We start from the raw sequence: 23,464 nt of genomic DNA on the forward strand, positions 1-23,464 counted from the left end.
GTTGCAGTCCGACTATATCCCCGCTATGGCAGATGTCTCCTATTACGTTGGAGATTTGTCTTCTTCTTTAAGTTTCTTAAAGCAAGTAAGGTTTTTAACATTTTTGACAAGGTCTAGTTCTGATGATGGGTTACATGAGAAATTCGGAGAACTCCTCAAGTCTTGATGATTTCCATGTCACTCCTCAAGTTTTGATGATTAAGAGTCATGTCAGTGTGTTGTTGACGCTTTTATGACTTGCCTTGGCACTGACTTCAAATAGATCAGTTGCTATCACATATAAAAGAGACAATATTATATTTTATATCATTTTTGAAGTCGTTTTTTTAAAGGTTATATTCTTTAACAGTTCATAGGACATTGATAACTGTTACTAGTGAATCACTAAACATACATTTTAGTTAAATGTGTCGAAGTCTAGTCAAAGGTCCCACTTTGTCGCTTTCCAGAAGGATCTTTATACGAATAACTTGTCAAGGCGGCAAGCGACAAAGTGGGACGTTTTGCCGGGCGCGGACACAAATATGTACCTATATGTACTTACGTTCTTTAATATTTGGGAGTTACAGGACTCAGATTATCAATAGCTCCACTACCGCTTATTTCCTCAGCGTAAAATTTTCTCATCTGATTTGGTAGTTTACCCAAATCGAATAAAATCCACTTCTGAATATTTTCCATTCTAAATATAAAAGCAGCAAATACAAATCAGATTAAATAAATAAATATCCGATACAACGAAATTAACTATGATAATAATAATGTTCATAAGTCAGTCTGTCAGTCGGAGTGTGGAAGGGCGGCACATCGATGATAATTTGATTTTTAATTTATAATATGCTATGTATATTCAATTCAGTTATATAAGTATGAGTTGATATGAGTGATCCGAATTTTAGTTTTTGTATAAATATGTATCGCAAAAGAAAACTACTTGTAACATGTGGGTGTAGGTATTAAAACTTCTTTAAATAAATTCACAGTCGCTTGTTATTCAAGTGAAATATCAGATATTGCGTTAAATTTATTACGAAGCTGATTCGATTTGTACGTCGCATTCATAGTCCATTAAACGAACATTTCTCAGCCCTTTAAAATTGTTTGATTTGCAACGCGTTTCAATGGAGGGGTTGGTTTAAGAGCACCTGGGCACGCAACACAACGAGCACGGGTGCGCTGATTTACTTGTAGTATTTGTCGCCCTTGAGCATGTGATATAATAATTTCAATAGCTGAAATCCGACGAGTCCTTTAGGCGTCGTTATCAACGGCATGTGTGTGAGCGAGCGTGTGGGTCTAAGGCGGCGTGCGGAATGCGCACCGCGCAAGCCGTAGACCTCGCCGAAAAGAAAGGACCGTATACTTGTTAAATAATGACGATAGTTGCACGTTACAGAGTGAAATGTTCGGAGGGATGGAGTATTCTGACAGATGAGCACCTTGGTATTTAAGAGCGGGTCGGCATGCCGAATGTCATCAGTTAACTCGAGATCACCGCAACGGGAGCATCTCCACAAGTGCATTGTTCCATTTGGACGGTCACAGCTAAGGGCCCTACACAGTACATCAATTTACCAAGCACAATATGCGCGCTTTTGTGGTAAGTTAATTTGCAAAATCATTTTACAAATTAAGACCGGAGCAAATAATGATTTTTAATTTTCGCATATGTAATAGTTTAGCACATGCGATTTAACACTATTAACACGCTAATAAGTAAATTTAATTAATTTTCAGATTAACTGGTAGAGGTAAAATGTAGTTAAATATCTATTACTTATGGAAATAATATAAATAAAATAAAACTGGATTTTGATCCTATTTAACCTTCTTAATAAATAGAACCATTAAATGTGTACGTACTTAAAATATTATTATGTCCTCAATGGCCTAAACAAAGCCGATTTTAGTGGCAGGAAAATAGTAAAATCCAATTTTTAATTTTTATAATCACTTTATTTTTATAATCACAAAACTCTAAAATAATTTTCAACGAGAACAATCCAAAGTGCGTCCTTTTTGAATAACAAAGGCAGATCCGGCTCTTTAGAAATTTGAAGTAATAAATTCGGTTGCTGAGTAGATCTAGATCGAGTCGCGAAAAACGCTCCATAATTATTCTAGGCGGGTGCCATCTTTTCGCCCTAGAAACGCCATCGGTAAAGTTTTGCTTTCGGTAACAGTTCCTAATTGTACTTAAACCGAGTAATTATAATTATGAAACGTTATTTTAACTATACATAAAATGCTTTGCGACTGTTTAATGCTCTGCTATTTAATTGCACTTGTGTGTTTTAAATACGTACCGTACCGACCAATTGGACCTGTTTTATTATGTTCTGAGTGGTCGATTATAAGTAATATAAATCTTAAGGATCTACAACAGGAAAAACTAGGCTTGTTCCAATAGATTAGGGGAGACTAGGTTGATAACTGATTAAGAAAATAGAGACAAAAAGGGTTCCGTACCATTATCTAAAAATCACTTTTTTGTATGGGAGCCCCCTTAAATATTTATTTTGTTCTGTTTTTATTATTTGTTGTTATAGCGGCAACAGAAATACATAATCTGTAGAAATTTCAACTGGCTAACTATCACGGTTCATGAGATACAGCCTAGTGACAGACGGACGGATGGATAGCGGAGTCTCAGTAATAGAATCCCGTTTGACCCTTTGGGTACGGAAACCTAAAAATGGAGACTACGTTTTTATGGAGAAGCGTTTTTAAGCGGTCTTCCACTTCCCCCTTAATTATAAGTAGATCGTTACGTCACCGGGTCGCCGCCGTCGCCGGCGCTTATAAGTAGGTACCACGTGCCATTCAAGTAGCTCCGTATAACCTCGACTTAATCTGATACAATGTCAAAAAACGTTCATACTTTTACCTTTCTTATGCAATTTGTGAAAAATATGACCTAGATTACGCAACTTGCCTAACTGTTCGTAATGTTTACGATCTTATGCCTTGTTACAGGTACTCGCCTGTGTGGCGTTGGCCTACGGTCGGCCTGAGCCGCCGGTCGGCTATAGCTACTCGGCCCCCGCCCGCGCACCGTCCGGCAGTTATGGAGCTCCTTCCCTTGGAGGACACTCCAGCGGGGGAATCTCTCTGGGAGGACACGCCGGTGGAATTTCTCTCGGTGGCCATTCTGGAGGTCTGTCGTTAGGCGGCGGTCACTCTGGAGGTCTATCGTTCGGCGGCGGCCACTCGTCTGGAGGACACTCACTCGGTGGCGGCAGCATCGGCGGTGGCTCATTCGGCGGTGACTCTGGTTTCGGTGGTGGCTACGCCGGCGGCTACTCCGGTGCTCCTTTGGTTCAAAAACACATCTACGTCCATGTTCCTCCTCCAGAACCCGTCGAGCACCACGCTCCTAGGATTTCTCCGGTGGCTCCTCCTCAGAAACACTACAAAATCATCTTCATCAAAGCCCCGACTCCCCCCACCCCCACCGCTCCCATTATTCCCGTGCAGCCTCAGAACGAAGAGAAGACCCTGGTTTACGTGTTGGTTAAGAAACCCGAAGAACAACCCGATATCGTTATCCCCACCCCAGCCCCGACACAGCCTTCCAAACCCGAAGTTTACTTTATCAAATATCAAACCCAGAAGGAATCTGGTGCCATCGGTGGTGGTGCTATCGGCGGCGGTGCTATTGGCGGTGGTCTTGGCGGTGGAGTCGGCGGAGGTGACTTGGAAGGCATCTCTATCTCCAGCGGCGATGCCGGTATCGGCGGCGGCAGCGCCCATGGTGGGGCTGATATCAGCGCTGACTTTGGCGCCACTGGTGGTGACAACAGTGGATCCGACGGTGGTCACGGCGGTCACAGTGGTCAGGGTGGTGCTACCAGCGCTCAATATGGTCCTCCCGGTCATGTAGCTGGTCCTCTTCATTAGATATAGAATAAATATAAAAAAACGAGTGGTAGCCAGTTCAAAACATCCTATTTATTTAAATCATGTATTTAGGTACAACAGTGCTCATAATACTCGTAGTTTACAAGCAATTGGTGATTCGAATTACATCTACAAGTGATGAACTGTGCCTGCCACCGCTATCTGGCTGCCGAACACTTTGTACATAGTCACCCCGTGTTCGTACTGTTCGTATGTGAGTTCAGTAGCGCAACGAGGCGCATAACTGTCTCATCGCATCTCATTGTCAACTTGTTATTTGCGCACAGTGTTACTGTTACGTTTTGTATGATAAATATAGTATTTTTATTTTTATATTAAAAATGTCGATGCAATGTCATGTTTCATTTTTGGTAACTAAATGGGGAATGGTGGTTTGAACAGTAATTACGTCATTGCCGAAAGTGGTCGTGAAAGGTTGCCCTGGCCAGAATGGAGCAGCACCGACGGCGCGCTGGATTCCTTTCTCGTTCTCGACCGGTATGATTAGTCTGAACATTATAAGTATATAAATTGTGAACAATCGCAGTGGTTAAGTTTATAGGGAGTTGCGCAAGCGAGTGTAACGAGGCGAAGTGTTTTCTCGTTCTCGAGTGGCAAGACGGCGCGGACGTCCGTCAGCGGCCGGCCGGCGCCCGCGCTCTCAGCTCTCGGTAATGGTCCCCTTAATGGATCATACGTGTAATTACACTTTCGTTATAATTTAGTAGACGTCGGTAAGCTTACATAATCTGTACGCATCTTCACATAAACGATTCATTATATTTTTATGGGCTCCGATATTACATTCGAATACGGATGTTTCGACACAGTAAGAACCAGAGTCTGTTAGTAAAGAAGACTAACCCTACAACGCCGTGAGAAACGTCAATGTTATATTAATTGTAAATGACATAATATATAATTTTTACATTTTGGTTATTTTCGTATGTAAACAGCTTCCCTATTCTTTATTCATTCATGACAATAAAATATTATATTGGTGTTTGCTTAAAATTAAAACATTATATTACATTAAAGAAATTAAAGCTTAATGAGTGATCCTAAGATGATGATATTAATATAAAGTATTAAAGGATAGATGTATAATTTTAATTGAAATTAGTATAATGGCAATAAAATTTAAATAACAATTTAGCAAATAAAATGTCAATCATAATAAGAAATATTAGAAATTTAAAATTTCCTAACTAAGATATGTCAACAATAAATAATAATATCGTCATTTTGGTATCCTACTAGAATAATACAATCATATGTACACAGTAAAAACATAAACTCAGTAAAAATTCAAATAAAATATGATTAACAGCTATCCTCTTTAAAGTCGGTCATACAACAGTCCGACTTTTTTAAAAGATAAATCTTGAGCCTTGCATAGAAAATTTAACTGTTAGTAATTGTTATAAATTCAGTATTGGTATTTATAGGTAATTCCAAAAAGGGGAAATTGGACTTTACAAACCGCAGAGATACTCACAAATGAAGTAGAGATAAAGCACAAATAAGGCATGTTTATTTAGCCCTTTGAATCTTATACCTTTAAACGAGCAATTCTTGTATATATATATTTCTGTGATCTCGGAAACGGCTCTAACGATTTCGCTGATATTTGGTATATGGGGGTTTTTGGGGGTATACAATCGATCTAGATTAGTCTTATGTTTGGGAAAACGCGTGTTTTCGAGTTTTCATGCGTTTTTCTTTCGACGCAGAATATGGTCACTAATTTCGTGCTGCCGGCCAGCGGGTTAAGACGCGGACGGCTACATACGAGTGTTACGTGTTCGAATCTCGCCCGGTGGCTAACTTTTCTTTTTTTTATATATGTTCAAGTTTATATATAATTTTTTAATTTTTATTGTGTTAGACAAGTTTAATTTAGTAAAAAAATGTAGTTAAAATTATCACCTATTTATACACCACCATATTACAATAAATAGTTATAACCGAGCAAAGCTAGGTCGCCCAGGTACTATATTTAATATCTTAAAACTGGCGCTATTAAGTAATAATATGCATACAATGATCTTAATATGCATTAATTGTACTTTCGTGCATATGAAATCGGCCAGATTTTATAGGTGGAACGCGGTGTTGTATGAAGGTTGATTGTCTTAAATATTTACTAGTCTTTGGTAAAAACCGATCAGTCCAATAAATACAGTTATTAGGTTACACATGTTACAGTAATTTTGATTAAAAATAAATTTGACTAAAGTTATTGAAGCGAGACACATTTTAGGGTAAAACCTGATACTTAAAGTAACAGCTTACATAAGGTATGCATGTAGGATGATTTCCCGCATGTTTAAAGCCTGAATAGAGGTAGGATTATCATTAATAATCAATCACAACTTCGATAAGTCTATCGCCAGTGATATAACTTGCATAATTAGATTCATATATATCTAAACATGTATTTTTAGTGTAGGTTGGTATTTACCATTGGCTGAACTAATAAATGTGATTTGCATATTGTACCGAAACTTTAACCCAACAGGTATAGTACAGACTAGAGAAGAAAATGTATGGAATTATGGCTGTAAAAATAATCACTTATATTCTTCATGTATAAAACCTGCGACATTTACTGATATTAGTCTCCATAGCGATGCTTTCTGCATTGACCTGATTGACCTTTGAAATGTAACGTGCTCTATAATAGGGATGTTGCCTGTATTTAAGGTGCAGTAGGCTCAGACGGAGTATTTCAAAAGTCGTAGTGCTTTTTCGATCACAATACGGTTGCCATATTTTAATTAGCAATTTTGAGGCCTTTCTCTAGGGACTTCAGTGATTTGTATCCAGAGTTTTTGACTTTCGCCCAATAGAAAAAAAAACACGACCATGGGTCTAAAATGCACTTTACAGTTTTGGAACAAATTAAGAAACAAAAGCTAAAAATATGAAAATAGCTTCTAGAAATGTGCAGTTATATTACTTCAGCGATTACTTTTACTATTATTAAAACACACACAAAAAGGTAATATTCTAAACCTACTTGACCTTAAAATAAATTATTTCACACCATACACGAAATACAGCACCACAAAATTTTTAGAAAACGTAGACAATGACAGCAGTAATTTTTTGACACATGGTATGGAAGAGCATGCTTTTTCATATTTTCCTTCATTTTTTTCACTTTGAAATTAAAATGTTTTGGAATGTACAATTTGAGGTCTTCCAAATGATACCACACTTGACCTAGGCTACTATACTTTGGAATTTTTCTCCCTCTTAATATTAGGCATTTTCCATAGTTAATAAAAAAAAAAACTCTCAACCTCTGTCTGCGTTATCTGTGTCTGGGTTAGCGTTGCTCATGACTATTTCAAATTTCAAATCGATAGCTAAGTGGTTCTCGAGCTATTTAGTGACGTGACAGATAGACAAACAGACAGAAGGACGGACGGACAAAGTCGCACCATAAGGGGTCCTTTTGTACCTTTTTGGTAAAGAACCCTAAAAATAGTGTTTCGTTTTTATATTTAAGATAATGATTAATATAAGTAATAGGTACTCATAAGCTTTCGCATTTTCATAAAACTCAGTTGAAGTCAATTATGTGTATTAAAAGGCGCGTAATTCCATCAGCACTGCCAGCAGATTCATCAATCATCTGCATAGGCTCGCGCGTAACAGGTAGAAAAAATGAAGTATTTAAAGTATAATATTCGCAGGTTATGGATATGGGCTCGTGAAATAACAAGAGACATCACAATAACCTGTCATTAAAGCACAAGGGTTTTCAGGATCGGTGTTCAGATTTTAAGATTATTTGTAGTTTTGTTATGGATATGATACCATCGCTCGCGCTTATTGATTCGCGCACGATGCACTGTGAGTCGTGTCAAGGTCGTAAATAAAAAATATCAAAATTACCTATAACAAATTGTTAAATCTTAATACCGCTCCTTACATGAACATTTACTTACTTAAATGCGTGGTTTACATGTAGCCACCTAGCTACGCGGCGTAAGCAAATATATGCCGGTTCGATGCATTGACGACTTTGACGAGGGGTCTACCGGGATCAATTTTAATTTTTTATTTAGTCCTCAATTTTATGTCTCCTTGTGAGATGTCTAAAACTTCAATGCAGAGCTTAATAATACTTTCATATATTATTTCAGTATTTCAGTTCTTGGTTTAGGAGTGTATGATGTTGATAAGATGAAAAGAGGAGAGGCTTTGTGGGATGATTAATATAGGCCACAAAAATGAAGACAAAAATATGCGCTTCCCATGGTATCAAAGCAGATATTTTTTGGGCTGTAAAGAAAATAATTACAATATAGATATAATTCAGCCTTCAGCTACTCCTTATTTCTGCAAGAAATGCCATTCGACATTGGCATGCTGCCGAAAAAACTTGCGTTCTGGCATGTTATTGGCCGAGGTCGGCCAACTCGCTCGATACTCGTAATCTGGAATGTCTGTTTACTGAGCTGGCAGGGTTTAGTTAGGTCCCTCGTTATAATACTGTATAGTGCTGTCTCAGGATTTCCTTATTAATAAATAATAAATTACTAATTAATAAACAAAATCAATCGCCCATTGTGAACTCTATAGTATTGCACAACAGTTTCCAATTTCTCCATGTACAAGCGTAGTGGCCCTCCAAGATGAACTATTCTCGAGGCTAGAAATCTCGAGAAAATTGCCCTTCGTCAAGACGGAAAAAAACTCAATGCCTCGAGAACTTGAGAAATAAATCTCTTAGGATGAGTAAAAAGAAAACATGCTTATACCACTTGATCTGTCTATAGTCTTTAGACAGTTAAATAAATGTAAACAATGTGTTTTTAGGTTTCCAGGTACGTACTTAAACGTTCATCTGTACCCCTAGTGTAAATAAATTCGATTTCGAAACGTGACGTACGCGTTTGCGTTAAGTCTCATTTTGTATGGGTTTTTGAACAGCGCACCAAGCGGGACGTTTTGGAAAGTCAAAAATCTCATACAAAATGACACTTAACGCAAACGCGTACGTCACGTTTCGCTGTCGAAAATATTTACACTAGGGGTACAGTTCTGGCTTAAACCGATTGTCATGTTTTGAAACTTATGAACTACCACCCTCAAATGTCTAAAGATTTCGTGTCGTTTTAGGTTCTTTACTATATTACGTGATTACTATACAATGTAAATAGTCGTGTATGATTTATAATCAGAGATCGGACAAATTTGCGTCATTGCTCGCAATAATGTGGACATGACTCCGAAATTAATCAAATATGTAATCATTTAATTACTTTCTTACTTGACTTAAATTTTAATTCCTAGTCAATAAATACAAAAGTTTGTTAAAGTATAGATTTATTAAAGAAAATAATCAGTATTTTTTCCAAATTTTCTGCAGTCAGTCTATTTCTTTTTACATCAAAAATATACTTAAGTGCTGAAAAACTCCGCTCGCACTCCACTGATGTTAATGGGGCAAACTTAAGTACTTTTATAGGAATATTATTATTCCAGTATAATTCAGAGTTTATTTTCTGTTCTAAGTTGTGGGCGATAACCTCAAAATCGGGATAAACTAAACAAGACTGACTGCAGAAAATTTGGAAAAAATACTGATTATTTTCTTTAATAAATCTATACTTTAACAAACTTTTGTATTTATTGACTAGGAATTAAAATTTAAGTCAAGTAAGAAATTAATTAAATGATTATGATTACATATTTGATTAATTTTGGAGTCATGTCCACATTATTGCGAGCAATGACGCAAATTTGTCCGATCTCTGTTTATAATCGTTACATACTTACAAGACTTCTTTTTCAAAAGTTTTTTCACTAAAATGACACGTCAAGATCAAAAAACGAATAAGGCCATGTAATAAAAAATACTTATTACAATACTAAATTACTATTTATACATCAAATCATCACGATATATTCCTTTTAGCAAAATAAGACAATTTTGGCAGCTTCATTGTTACGCTGAGTATTAGTTAATATTAACATCTATTGTTACTGTATTTTTGCAAATAAATAGTATTCAGTATTCAGTATTTATTTCTTGCAAACCATGGTACATATTTAGTTCTTATACATATCATATGGTATCACATGGGACCCTGAATAAGGTATAGCAAATATCAGATATTCTAACTCTCTTAAATATCTGAAAATACTTAATATTATTATTAAATAGTACAATCTTTAAACAGCTTAAACTAATAACATTAGATTATACTTAACGAGATAGTAGGTATGAGTATTATATATGTATGTGCATTACGTGACAGTGTGCCATATGGGTCTGAAAGTTACGATTTTTGCTCTTCTATGAATTCTGCTATTGAATAGTATGCTTTTTTTATTAAATGTTGCTTCAACTTTTTTTCAAATAAATGGTAATTTTCCTCTAATTTAATTAAACTAGGGATATTGTTGTAAATTTGTCTGGATGTGTAGTATGGGCCTTTTTTGAAAATATCAACTTTTGGTTCCGGTAGAATTAAATCAAGTTTACGGCGGGGGTTTTTATTGAATTTGAACAAGTCGATATTTTTACAAACAAAAGTAGCGGATTCTAAAATGCAAATTGACGGAAAAGTTAAAACTCCTTATCTAATAAAATGTGGTTTGCAGCTACTTGTCTGTTTAATGTTGACTATTATTCGGATGCACTTTTTCTGCATGACAAAGGCATCATGTGCATCAGTACTATGTCCCCACAATAAAACACCATAGCGTAATAATAAATGCGCATAACCGTAGTACGCTGTAAGCGCACATGTTTCGTTTGTGTTAGATTTCAGTACGCTTAAGGCAAAAACAAATGATGAAAGTTTGTTTTTGAGTACTGCTACGTGCCTTACAAATCATACAAATTGAACCGTAAATCATAAGGGACGGTTACAGTTTATCGTTCAATTTGTAATGGCTAATTTTCAATATGCTCAATTCTTATTAACGTTCGGCCAACACTGGTAGTAATCGTACCAACTGAGCGGCAATATACATATTATATTTTACATATTCTTTACTGCAATAATATGATGATTAATTAATCACGTATATTGTATCACCAAGTACAAGCGTCCATTACGGAGACACAGTGTCTGAATAAGTTATCTCTTGCAAAAAAAACATCTTGTTGCGCTCCGTTTTTAGAAGACTAAGGCATTGTTCGAGCCCACTTTACCTGGCTATTGTCTAAGCTGCCCAGAGCAACAAAGCTTTGGAATTATTAATTACCTACAGTCAAACGATTTCCCAGTCCTATCTACCTATAGGGTATTGTTACAAAACTTCTGGAAATATTTTTTTTTGCTGTACATTTAGGTATATTTCATTCATAGGTATATTTACACATATATTGGTAATTGAGAACCAACTTTAGATATATGCAAAAACGACTTGCGAGAAATATCGCACGCATCGTAACTAAATGGTGCAAATTCGTCGAAACTAGGTATACACATCAGAAACGTATGATCAATCAGTAGTTTGCCGATAGCGTATGAAATGTAAAGATATCATTCGGTTGGCGACTATCGCAGCATTACTGATGGAACTTTACTGCTGCAGCGTGGACACGGGCGGGGTCACTGTCATTCTCCTTGATAATGAATGGTGGCGAACATTCTAATCGCGATTAATCAAGGAAATTAACCGTGATGGTGCTCGCGTCAATGCATCAGTATCGTTGCAATAAGTAGTATCGCTGCTTCAGTCGTCATTGATTTGTCTGTAATAAATGGCCGATAGGTATTCCCTTTTGGCTTAGATTAGGACGGTTAACCTTATAACAATAGGTACCTAGTTATTTATAGAGCCTAAAGTTGTAACTGTTGACCTACTTTAACTTCTAACCACAAGATTAAGTTAAAATGTAAGTGGGTACTTAGAAGTTTCATCGAGTTTTTATTCATGATTAACTTCTAGAAAAGTTAGGCTCTGGCAAGATACATAGATACAACTTATAGATATCCTAAATATGTCACTGTTCGGGAATATCTTTCCAATGTCACCTTGTTGTACCATATTTTATGCAAATAAGGAATTTATTATTATTACTACATAATATATTCCAGTGAGGAGGACCAAGGCCGATATATTTTATATTATCGATTAAGCGAATTAATGTAAATGTGAACGTGTAACCCTGTAAGAATATCATTAGTTCGGAACTCAAACTAGTGACATTGCTATATAGTGACAAGATTGCAGAATGTTCGCTTAATAAATACTCGAACCTCCAGCCAGCCAGCCTCGACCTACCTTATTTCATGTTTATAATTATATTCGATATTATTATGATGTTCTCTGCACAAGTGCACATTTAAATGTTATACTCGTACGTGTATAATTTATTTAAACTGCGCAGTTGTGTCCACGACTGACGTTTTCAAGTTTACTTACAATCAAACCAGCAAAACAGACCCAATTTCCATTACTGAATTGGAATCTCTTTAGCTCTGGAACCCATTAAATAACAATCTACTTATTTTATTTAGAAGTTAAACATATATAAGCTAAGCTTTACATTCACATATATTTATATATAAAATATAGAAATACACTTACACTTAATATAAATATAAGAAAAACGTATCTATTGTATAGCTGCGCTGAACTAGGATTCACTGTGTGTTTACCTACTTCATTGGTCTAGTAAACTACGGGTGTTACGCGATTTCTCCTAATTCTAGACGCTTACAGGTGAGCATGTAAATAGGCGATGATGAGTTGAGCGAATGCGCGACATGTACCACGCGAGTGCCACCGGCCGCACGTGCCGATGCCGTCGCGCGTCTTTGCTCGAGCAAGGACCTGTTCTGCGAATACCAATCCAATTTCAATTTATTTCATATTCAATCTGATCACCAGTTACAGCGTCGCGCTCTTGTAGGTAGGTATGTTTGACGCAAACTAGCGGGCGCTACACCATACGCCTTAGATTATAAACGTTCGAGAATAAACACACTGGGAAAGTAAAGAGAACAGATTAGATAGGGTGCTTTACTGCCAACACGTGACTTTTAACACTTGCACTTGTTTTGTATGAGGATATAAATGTTTAATATGTATGAATTCATGTTGCACAATGAGGAAACCCATTAGCTCGTATTCGCGGATCTGATAGCACTGGGTCTAGTTAAGTTTTGAAACATACATTACCTAACGATATGAAGACATTAAATATTATAGCGTTCGAGTGACAATTGCATCAGTGGCTAAATAACTATTATTTCTATAGCACAAAAGGATTCTAGGACATGAAATTTAATTAGACTAGACTTGTATAACATTAATAAATTATAAATAGAGGCAGTATTTTATATGTTTTGCATGATAATTTATAAGTTTTGTACATATTTTGTATCCTATCACAGTCATAAACACATATGTACCCTGGTAACGTTTATTGCAAATAAAACATTCATATTCTTATATGTCTATAGGTAACAATATGCCAACGATTTAAAAACTAGTATTTGTACATAGTACATAGTATTTGTATAAATAGCACGCACGCTTGCATGGCTCATGAATGTATCTAATAGGTAGGTTATTAATAAATAAATCTGATCAGCAATCTTTACAAGTGGATGTCCGCGGGTTTCATTTGCATTGTAATTGTCAAAATTATACACCACTTTGAATATTCCAGTTTGGTACCTATATTTCATTCAGTCAGCTAAAATCAAATTACGAAACTCGTAAAAGGTCGCGTGCGAGCGTGAGCTAACCAACGGCTAGCTTAATGACCTATGACCCTGCTAATTACACAGGGATTGCCTTCACTGTCTAGTATAATGTACGTTTATTCAATGATCGCATTTCTAATAGTATTCTATAGGACCATGACCTAAAGAGGTTTGAATTTCTATATGGCCTTGAACTGGCCCCGAACGTCAAATTTCATGGTATTAAGATATTTAGAAATGCGGAACAAGTACCTTACCTACCTACGTGCATTTAAATATATAAATTTGAAAATTAAAATATTATAACAGCGCCGTCTAGTAATTTATAAGAGCAGTTGCTTATCATAAATCATTTTAATTAAACGGCAATTAAATCAGTATATTCATTTTGTAGATACGAAAACTGAAATTCGTGTGCTAGTGTACTGGAAATTTTGTTTCGAATGTTTTAAAAATCATTGATTTTCTTAAGTCTTTCTCATAATACATACATATATATGTTGGGTACCTAAGTTAATATCCACTACATATGTATCGGTATTATGCCAATGAATCCATTCCCTCCATTCCGTTACTTTCACTGGATGGGTACATTTATGCTTAAATTAATTGTAGTAAGTTGCTAGGCTACTTGGCGCAACGAACTGGTTCTGTGATCTGTAATTAGCGCCCGACATTGTGGGTTATGAAAGATTTTGGAGGTGTAAGGTCAGCTATTACCTACACCTGACCCTCGATAGCGACTGATGGCCTCCTAAATCACCCCGAGCTACTCTGCTGCCTTTGAAGTAGGTAATGTACACCTGATGGGTACGACCTTCCAAAATAAAGTTTGAACAACCTATGCCTGCCTCACATATAATGTATAGACACATTCATATAATAAAATTTAGCATCATTCATTTATGTAGTCATACCCCGTAACTGCCAGCGTTTTCTTTTACCTAATACCCGGCTACTCGGCATTTAAATCAAAATGAATGCAATATGCTCGTTACATATACCTACCCGAATTATAAGTTTTTAGCTAATTTAAAATAGTAGAATTTTACGTGTTCTTATTACATATTATGTCATTTGGTGTTAGTTGCACAACATATTGTCCATCAATAGGGCAGAGTTTTAATCGTACGTAAGTAGGTATCATACTTGCGTAAATTACCCAATCTAACAACCGATCTGTCTGTGTCATCGACTTGACGACAACATTGACACTAAGGTGTGACGTGACTTAAGGTGGCCTTCGGATGGCAAATGAAGCTGCATTACTGCTGCGGCCTTGATGCGGGCGCTGTCATTGTCAATTTTCTTGCTAAAATGGGTGATTGTTTGGATGTTCGGTTCTAATGTCACCTTTAAGATGACGTTTAGATGGCAACTACAGCTGCATTACTGTTCTAACATTACTGCTGCAAAATTAGTGACGTTTGGAGCCGCATTACTGTCGCTTGTTTTTAATTATGTTGGTTATTAACGAGAACTACCAAAAGCTGTTTTTAATCATATTTATATGCTGAGATAGCCGTATATTGATCTATTTGCAACGAGAGCTACCCATTTGCTGAGTGTATTAATGCCCTTACAACTGATTGGGGTTTGTATAGTCATCTTACTTTTTTGCGACTGTTTCTTAATTCTAAAATCCAGCGTGATGAGCTTTACTAATGATTTATTTCTTCTAATCTGGATTTCTTGTTCTGGAATCTGTTTGGGGAAGTCTTACTTACTTTTCTCCTATCATCACCCTTCAAAACCCTATATTCCACGGCACAAAGGAAAGATCAACCTTATGTACACCACGCTCGACGCACACACTCGACGACCGGTCTGGCCTAGTGGGTGAGCCTGCCTATGAAGCCGATGGTCCCGGGTTCAAATCCTGTTAAGGGCATTTATTTGTGTGATGAGCATAGATATTTGTTCCTAAGTCATGGGTGTTTTATCTATATTTAAGTATTTATAAATATTTATGTATTATATATATCGTTGTCTAAGTATCCACAAAACAAGCCTTATTGAGCTCCCTGTGGGACTTAAGTCAATTTGTGTATTTGTGTAAGAATGTCGTATAATATATGTTTCAATTTCAATTCTTTATTCGTTCATCAGGTAAATAGGTAGTTAGGTAGTTCATTTATTTATTTTACTATAGGTTAATGTTTTGTACGAAGCCTTTTGAAGGAGGTTTTATGCATCACTTAATTCTCTTCCCCCTTTCTGTATGCGTACACGTAAAAAAAGTTCCTAAAAGGCATAAATATCTAGGTTGAAACTTTGCAGATCGAATTGTCTATGTTTTTTAGAATATTGTCTTAAATATCTTAGATTTTTTTGTATTTTGGTTAGTAACCAAAATGTTACATTAACTAGCGTTCAGCATTTAGACTAGACTCAGCATTTAGACCCGCTATCTCCAGTTACCCGTGAACAAGCAATATAAAAGGTAATCACGGCTTATATCTCGGTCGATTTAAATCTAGTGAAACTAACCGTGAATCATTCAAAACTGTTGTTTAGCATTTAGACTAGCTATAGACATAGTATGCAGCGTATATCAGATATTTCAGTAGACAACCCTGAAATAATTAATTCAAGTCGCTCAGCGGATAAGCATTGCTATTAACACATTGAGTACCGGGAACCCGCTCGGCGGGTTCTCTGTTCGTAGTCGCTTTCCTCTACAATGCGGGAAAACGCTGGGATCGGCTACGAGTGTAGCGCTACGAAAACTTTGGTTGCGAATGTGTTAAGGGAGCGTTCGGGGCACCTTACCAAGCGATCTCTACTTGGGACAATTTTTTTATTAAGTTTTTAATTTAAGTGTTTTATTGTGTTTCTATCCATTAGTGTTAAGATAAGCGATGTTTTTAATTTTAAAATTAATTATTTTAACTTGAACGTTTTTATTACGTTTTAAATAATAAACCGGAGATTTACACGATTCTATTGCTGCCATATGGCTGTTTTTGCCACTCTGAGTTCAAGGAACATATGTATATCAGCAATTTTTATGAAATAGTTTATCGTCTTTAAATCAGGTCGGTGGTATCAGGTGGCGACATGCATCTACTTTGATGGACTTTGAAAGGTGTTTGTTTGGATATTTAAAACCTTCAAGATTGCAAGTTGGTCCGCAGGGTCTAATTTGTTTACTTTATGTAGGTACCTTACAACCATATCGTGTCTAATTAGGAAGATATTTTTAGTTTTGCCAGGTCAATTAGCAATGTGTAACTGCATTAAGTGCTGCTTATTTACTTACATTTTTAAAGTATGATTTTTGTTTCTTTTATTGCTGTTATAAAACTTACCTTCGTATAATTTTTGACTGGAAATGTGAGTGACGCATTTTAATATACCTAATTTCTTCACAGTTTTACGAGTCCTAACATAACATGATTTATACTTTAACGATGTGTACACATTGTAGGTGTATACGCGATTAATTCTCGTTTTAATAAATCACTATGTACAGTCAGCATCAATAGTAGCGGATGAAACAACGCGCCAAAAGTATCTGATATTCCGGATAACTTTTCCAAATATAGATGAATCTCTAAAATTCACATTCAAAAATATATCTTTTATAGTCTTAATTGTTCTACATATAGAACCATCAAATTTTGCTAAGCTGTTACAGAATGGTAGATACTTTTGACACCTTGTTTGATACGCTACTTTTGATGCTGACTGTACGCGTACCTATTCATACGTAAATTCAAAAGTTTTTAAGAATAGCAAGTTATACTAGCTGTTGCACACGACTTCGTCTGCGTGGATTTATTTCCCGAAACACACTTTCAACCCTTTTTTATTTATTAGTGGCAGAATTTTCAAAAGCACTAAAATAATCTTTCATACTTCCTAGTATTTTCTCTTCCTACTAATTTCAATCCTAACACAAATTGTTCCCGTTTCAAACATATAACCCCTTTTTAACCCTATTAGGGGATGAATTTTCAAAAACGGCAAATCACTTTTAATATATTTTATGAATATGTCTTATTACGAAGTTTCAAGTTTCTAACTTAATATACAACTTGATGCCCATACAAGGGGATGAAATCCATAAACACTGAAATCACTTTTCTTCTATTTTAATATAATACCTTTTCACGAAGTTTCAAGTTCCTAGGTTGAAATAAAACTTGAACGTCATACAAACTTTTTAACCCCCTTTGGGATCAACAGCATCAACCAACATGCCTCACCGGTGCCAATGCGGAGTCATGGTAGACAACCTAGGCCACCACGGCCTCTCATGCAGCCGGAGTGCTGGGAGGATACCTCGGCACGCCAGCATCAATGACGTCATCCGTAGGGCCTTTATCAGTCCCAAGGTGCCGGCGGTCCTCGAGCCCAACGGCCTGGTCAGGGATGATGGCAAGAGGCCTGACGGAATGACGTTGGTGCCTTGGAGTATGGGACGGCCCCTTGTCTGGGATGCTACTTGCGTAGAAACCTTGGCACCGTCCCATATTCCATGCACCAAAGTTGACGCTGGTGCGGCCGCATCCTCGGCTGAAAGCCTTAAGCGTCGCGAATATGTCAACCTCGGCAGTAGTTACATATTTGCGGCGTTTGGGGTTGAAACCCTAGATTGGGGCCCCAGCGCGCGCCGCCTCTATAAGGAGATAGCAAAGCGTCTTATAGCGGTTTCGGGTGACCAGAGGGCTGGCCTGTATTTTGCCCAGCGGATAAGCATTGCTATCCAGAGGAGCAATGCAGCCAGCCTTCTGGGCACCCTACCAAACGGTCTCGAATTGGAACAATTTTTTATTCATAAGTTTTTAATTTTGTGTTTCATTGTGTTTCCACGCATTTGTGTTGAAATAAATCTTTGGGATTTATTTTTTCAAAAACGCTTCGTATCTCTTGTACACTTTATGAATGCAATCTAGTGTGCAGATAATTATCAACTTTCTAGCTTTTGTAGTTTCATATCTGCGTTGACGAATCATTCAGTCAGTCAGTCAGGATACACGCATTTATATAAAGTTTTCCCAAAAATAACACAAGATTTTAATTTATTGGATACACATTTTTTTTTCGATATAATATTATTTGTTTATAAAATCATATAATACACTACTATAGCGTATGGTGTGTGGAATAACACGTCGGGCAAATGGCCTCCACGGCTTTGCTGGCACATACGCACTCTTTTGTCCAAATTTTCCGTGACCATTTTGCATAAATTCGGCTGACGCACGGATTCGATATTGCTATTTGAACGGCTTGTTTTTGGACGACCAGTGGAATGACCACCATGAATTGATCCACTCTCCCTTAATTTTGAAATCATTCTTCGCACAGTTTATGAAGTGAAATCAATATTCCAACTATCTATATATTTTGCACGCAATTTTCGAATTTTTCCCGCAAAACTTTCATTGTTTTTGAAATATTGTTCAATAATAAAGACGCGTTATTCAACCTGCCATTTTTACAAACCCTGTCCCTAAACATGCAGTTATCAAATAGTTTTTTTGGGGTTGCTAGCACAGAAATGTAGGTGATTAAAGGCAACTATTACTCGTAGCTACGATAAATCGATATTTGTTAAGCCCGGGCCGCACTGGGAACGACCCAAACCATGATCTCGGGCATGTCTTCGGTTACGCATTGTTGGTACAGATCTTGAACTCACAGTTATACTGGTTTGCCCGGCATCAACTTCTGGTACTTGAGCGATAGGAACACAGTTACAGAATCCCGAACCTTTTCGTAAGCCTTACTTTACTAAACACCATTTGATACCATGGGCCGACGTAAAACCTTCACTCAAATACATTATGAAATATGCAAAGGTACATTCAACCCAGGGAAGTATTATACTGATTTATGACATTCCCAAATTCGGTTTACGTTAAGAGAGAGAGACATAGGCACATGGATCATATAACAACATTTGACAGGTTAGTAAGAAGGTTAATCGAGACGAATGGAAGGTTTACTTGGCCATTATATATTATTAGATGCGGCAGACTTAGCGACGTCGAGCCGCTGTAGAGAGTGGCGTGGAAATCAATGTGGCGTGACGCCATTGGCGAAGGCTGCGGCTTTGTTGTCAAAATTGTGACAATAGCACGACCCCCGGTCACGAACAATATTCCTACACTAACGTAGCTATATATGCTATATATGTATAGACTAACCCTTATGACAGGACCTTGCATGTATTGAACGTTTATTTATAGAACACTCGATGATGCACTAAGAACATGCGTGCGATGGCCAATTTCTAAAACAGAGCAAATATATCGGTAATATCGGTAGAGCAAATTAACAATAGCGTTTAGTCTAGTAACTAGAAATTAAGTAGGTAGTTATAACAGATTGAATTTGGCAGTAAAACCGCTTATTTAGATAATAATATAAGGAAGTGAACAGTCTGTGCCTTGTAGTTTGAGATTTAAAATATTTAGGTACCTAATTCGTAATATCAACTATCAGAAATGCAAGATCGCATAGCCACGGTATATTCTTCAGCAAATCAGTTTCCATGGGTATGGGTAGTTCGTTTTTCTTCTCGAAAATTTCCAACTCTTAATAGTCTCAATACTGAGCAGTATGATTGTGGGCGTACATTTAACGACGATAGTTGGTTATGGTAGTAACACTAATATGTTTTACGCAAGGGTAGGTTGCAATAGTACATTTGGATGATAGTGCGGAAAGTATGTCATTACCTCACGACTATCGAGATAGACTCGGGATGAGTGAAGAATGACATTTCCGCACGTGTATCGAGCGACGTTTTTTAATACAGTTGCGAAAAAATAAGAAAAACAAGTAATTTTTTTCATGCATATATATTCTATAAGACAGAAACAATTCTAAATATAAAACATTGTAGTATTATTACTTCAGTATCGTTATTTACAATTATTTGTGTATCGTAAATTGTATAAATACAATATCGAATGTTGCCTTTGGAAACTTAATACAAGCTTGCAGTAAGAAAAAACGGCTCTTCTTTGACAAGCGTTTCGGCAGCTATTCCGTTCCATTCAGACAACTTATTAAGAACGATTTTTCAATATTCAATATTAAAAAGTAAACGTGTTGTAATGATCAAGAGGTAAGTATAAGATATGAAATATGTGTATTTTTATTATTCTTACATTAACAGTAGGTTTTTATGTTCATTACGACTTTTAAAGGAAACTAACATTAACAGTCATCAATAAGTAGTCATGAATTGGAACAGGTATAAAATTAAAAAAAAAATTGGAAAAGTAAAAAGCACAAGTTCGCGGAAACCAACTTCCCGCACGCTAAACAGCTACGTAAAGTAGCACTTTTTGAGAAACTGTATTATAATAGTACATTACGATACAAGTGCGAAAATAGGAAATTCGAAACGAGTGGCGATAAATTAAAACACGACCGAAGGGAGTGTTTTAAATCGACATGAGTTGCGAATTACCTATTCGCACATGCATCGTACAACGTTTTACAGTACATATGGCCCTTTAAATGTTCGACACAGTAGGTAACGTAATATGCAAATTTACGCACTAGTGCGGAAAAATAGCACCATATGTACTGTAAATATTTTTAATGCAAAGATTTTAACTTTTTTTAGGTATTGCTTATTCATTGTGACGAGGACACTTTAACAAAGAGTGAAAACAGTTGCGGGCCAAATGGTATTTGCCAGTGGGCCACTTCGTGACCGATGTTATATAGGTAGGTATATATAACAAGATATTTTTATTTATTTTAACTTTGTAAGTCGAGAATGTTTATTTAATTTTCTTATATTCTTGTCTCATAAATCCTAGACTAAAAAGAAGAGGAAGATTGTACTTGACTTTTTATGCATTTAAATTCCAGCTTCAGTCTTTTGAGACTGTAAAATAGATTCTTGTTTGAAACGATTCTTGTAAAAACATATTTATTTAAATAATTTGGATAAGTCATGCGGTTATATGTACACACGAAAGTCTCGAAATGCTACTTTATTGGTCGGAAATACCTACTTGCAATATCTTGTCACAGGAATTATATTAGTGGAAAGGTACTGAGTCAAGAACATGTTTGTCTTGAATGCCAATGAAATACATATATGAATTGTATTAGATAATTACTTGGACGCAACGTGTGTCTACACCTTTGCACAGTCCCACATTCAGGGGACCCGCATTCGAGCCGGCGCTGCCGCTGACCAGGCCCAAGTACTCAAGCACCGCACTCAAGATTTCAACTAATTAGGCGGCCAAAACTCGCTATCCGAAAAAAAAACTAATGATAAGATAACCATTTACTCAGGTAGTAAACAGTTCCGGGAATACAATGGGCACCCCCTCCCACCCTTCGTAGATGCGCAAGAGCTTCCCTCAGGTAGTCGGAATACGATAGTCGCTTAACGTGTACGTGTCTGTTCTCGGCGCTCCTAAACTTACAACTTTTGTAAAATTCATATTTGTTTTTTAACTACTTATTTTCGAGTGTCAGTGATGGATTGCAGTAATTCAGGTAAGAACCTATGTTTTTTAATAGTAACTTTTTTAGTTTCTACTGCCTTTGATAAACTTTTAATTTTTCAAAGATAGCTCTATCAATAAGTCAGATTTTTTGTGTTTCTTACAATTAAATATGTCTTTTAACTAACTTAAGGGTCCGTCCGAGCAATGTTTTCTTAATTTTTCTATACTTTACTTATTTTTCTATCATACCAGTAAAAAATTAGCTGCGGAAACCCGCGCGTTTCCCAAATAAGAGCATTTGAATCATAGGGGTCGAAATTGAGAAAAATACCACGTTAGTGCTAAATTGTATTAAATCTAATTATTTTTTGTTTTAGGTCCGTCTGGTACCTCGGGTACTAAAATAGTGACTCGGAAGTACCTGTTTCAACAGGTACAAAGACAAAATTTACCAAGTTTAAGGGAAAAACTCGATTCGTATGAAGATTTTCTTTTGATACGTTATGGAGACACCGAAAATGCTAAAAAGTGTTTGAAGCAAAGGTATTCTTATATCAAGACCGAATTCATGAAAAGATGGATGAAAGCCAGTAAACACGAAGAAGTTTTCCTAAAAAACAACCGAGATTGGTTAGAAGGAACTTTCGAGATTCCGATAGAATCGGCCTCTCGTCAAGGTAGGCCAGCAAAATCTTTCGAAGATTTAAGTGAGCGAAGCAAAAGAAGAAAAACGGAAGAAGTCCGCGCGACTTTGAAGCATGACGTCATCATCCATGCCGCACAATCTGTTTTACAAGACACTGGGCAAAGGAATGCTTCAAAAGTTCTCAAAGAAATTACTAGTTCGCCGACACGAGCCAGCAAATATAGATCTGCCTATTCTAAAGTGAATAACGACGACGACATGTTACCTCCACTGACGCCTCTGCAAGCACTTCAGATGTTCGTGGAAGCTGATCTTTCAAGACGGCAATATGACATAATAAGAGCAACAAACCCAAAACATTTCCCTTGCTACGACTTGTTGCTAAAGGCGAAACAAGAATGTTATCCACCAGAAGAATCCATGAATGTCACAGATACTTCGGCTTTTATTAACATCAGACCCCCTGATCAGCTCAAGCAGACAAATCAAGAAACCTTGTCACAAAGCATTCCTACCTGAAACTATAGAAATGTTGATGGCTGCCAAACCAAATACTTCTAGAGATAGCCAATAATCTTTGAATTCTCTCAAAGTAAAATATGTGTTTAAGTAGTTTTATTTGTAATAAGTATATATTTAAGATATAGATATATATGATATTTTACCATATTTATGCTTGTAACTAATAATTCATACGACGTTTTTATTTTGTTGGTAATTTAAAAAATAATTTTTATTTTTTGTATTTTATCGATGTAAATATGTTGCATAATCAATAATTATATTTTTTTCGG

The 23,464-nt window shown here is 36.5% G+C and overlaps 2 protein-coding genes across 3 annotated transcripts in view; one reads left to right on the forward strand and one right to left on the reverse strand.

Annotated features, from left to right (window-relative positions):
* Positions 1-23,464, reverse strand: part of LOC133516324 (frequenin-2) — a 247,580-nt gene that overhangs the window by 115,902 nt on the left and 108,214 nt on the right. The window lies entirely within an intron of this gene.
* On the forward strand, positions 1,122-4,832 carry LOC133516253 (uncharacterized). Its single transcript, XM_061849091.1, has 2 exons — positions 1,122-1,600; positions 2,977-4,832. Exons 1-2 carry the CDS (start codon positions 1,586-1,588, stop codon positions 3,898-3,900), a joined length of 939 nt encoding a protein of 312 aa, XP_061705075.1. The 5' UTR covers positions 1,122-1,585; the 3' UTR covers positions 3,901-4,832.

Source organism: Cydia pomonella, chromosome 1 (genome assembly GCF_033807575.1).
Source record: "Cydia pomonella isolate Wapato2018A chromosome 1, ilCydPomo1, whole genome shotgun sequence".
In the NCBI taxonomy this organism is placed as follows: domain Eukaryota; kingdom Metazoa; phylum Arthropoda; class Insecta; order Lepidoptera; family Tortricidae; genus Cydia; species Cydia pomonella.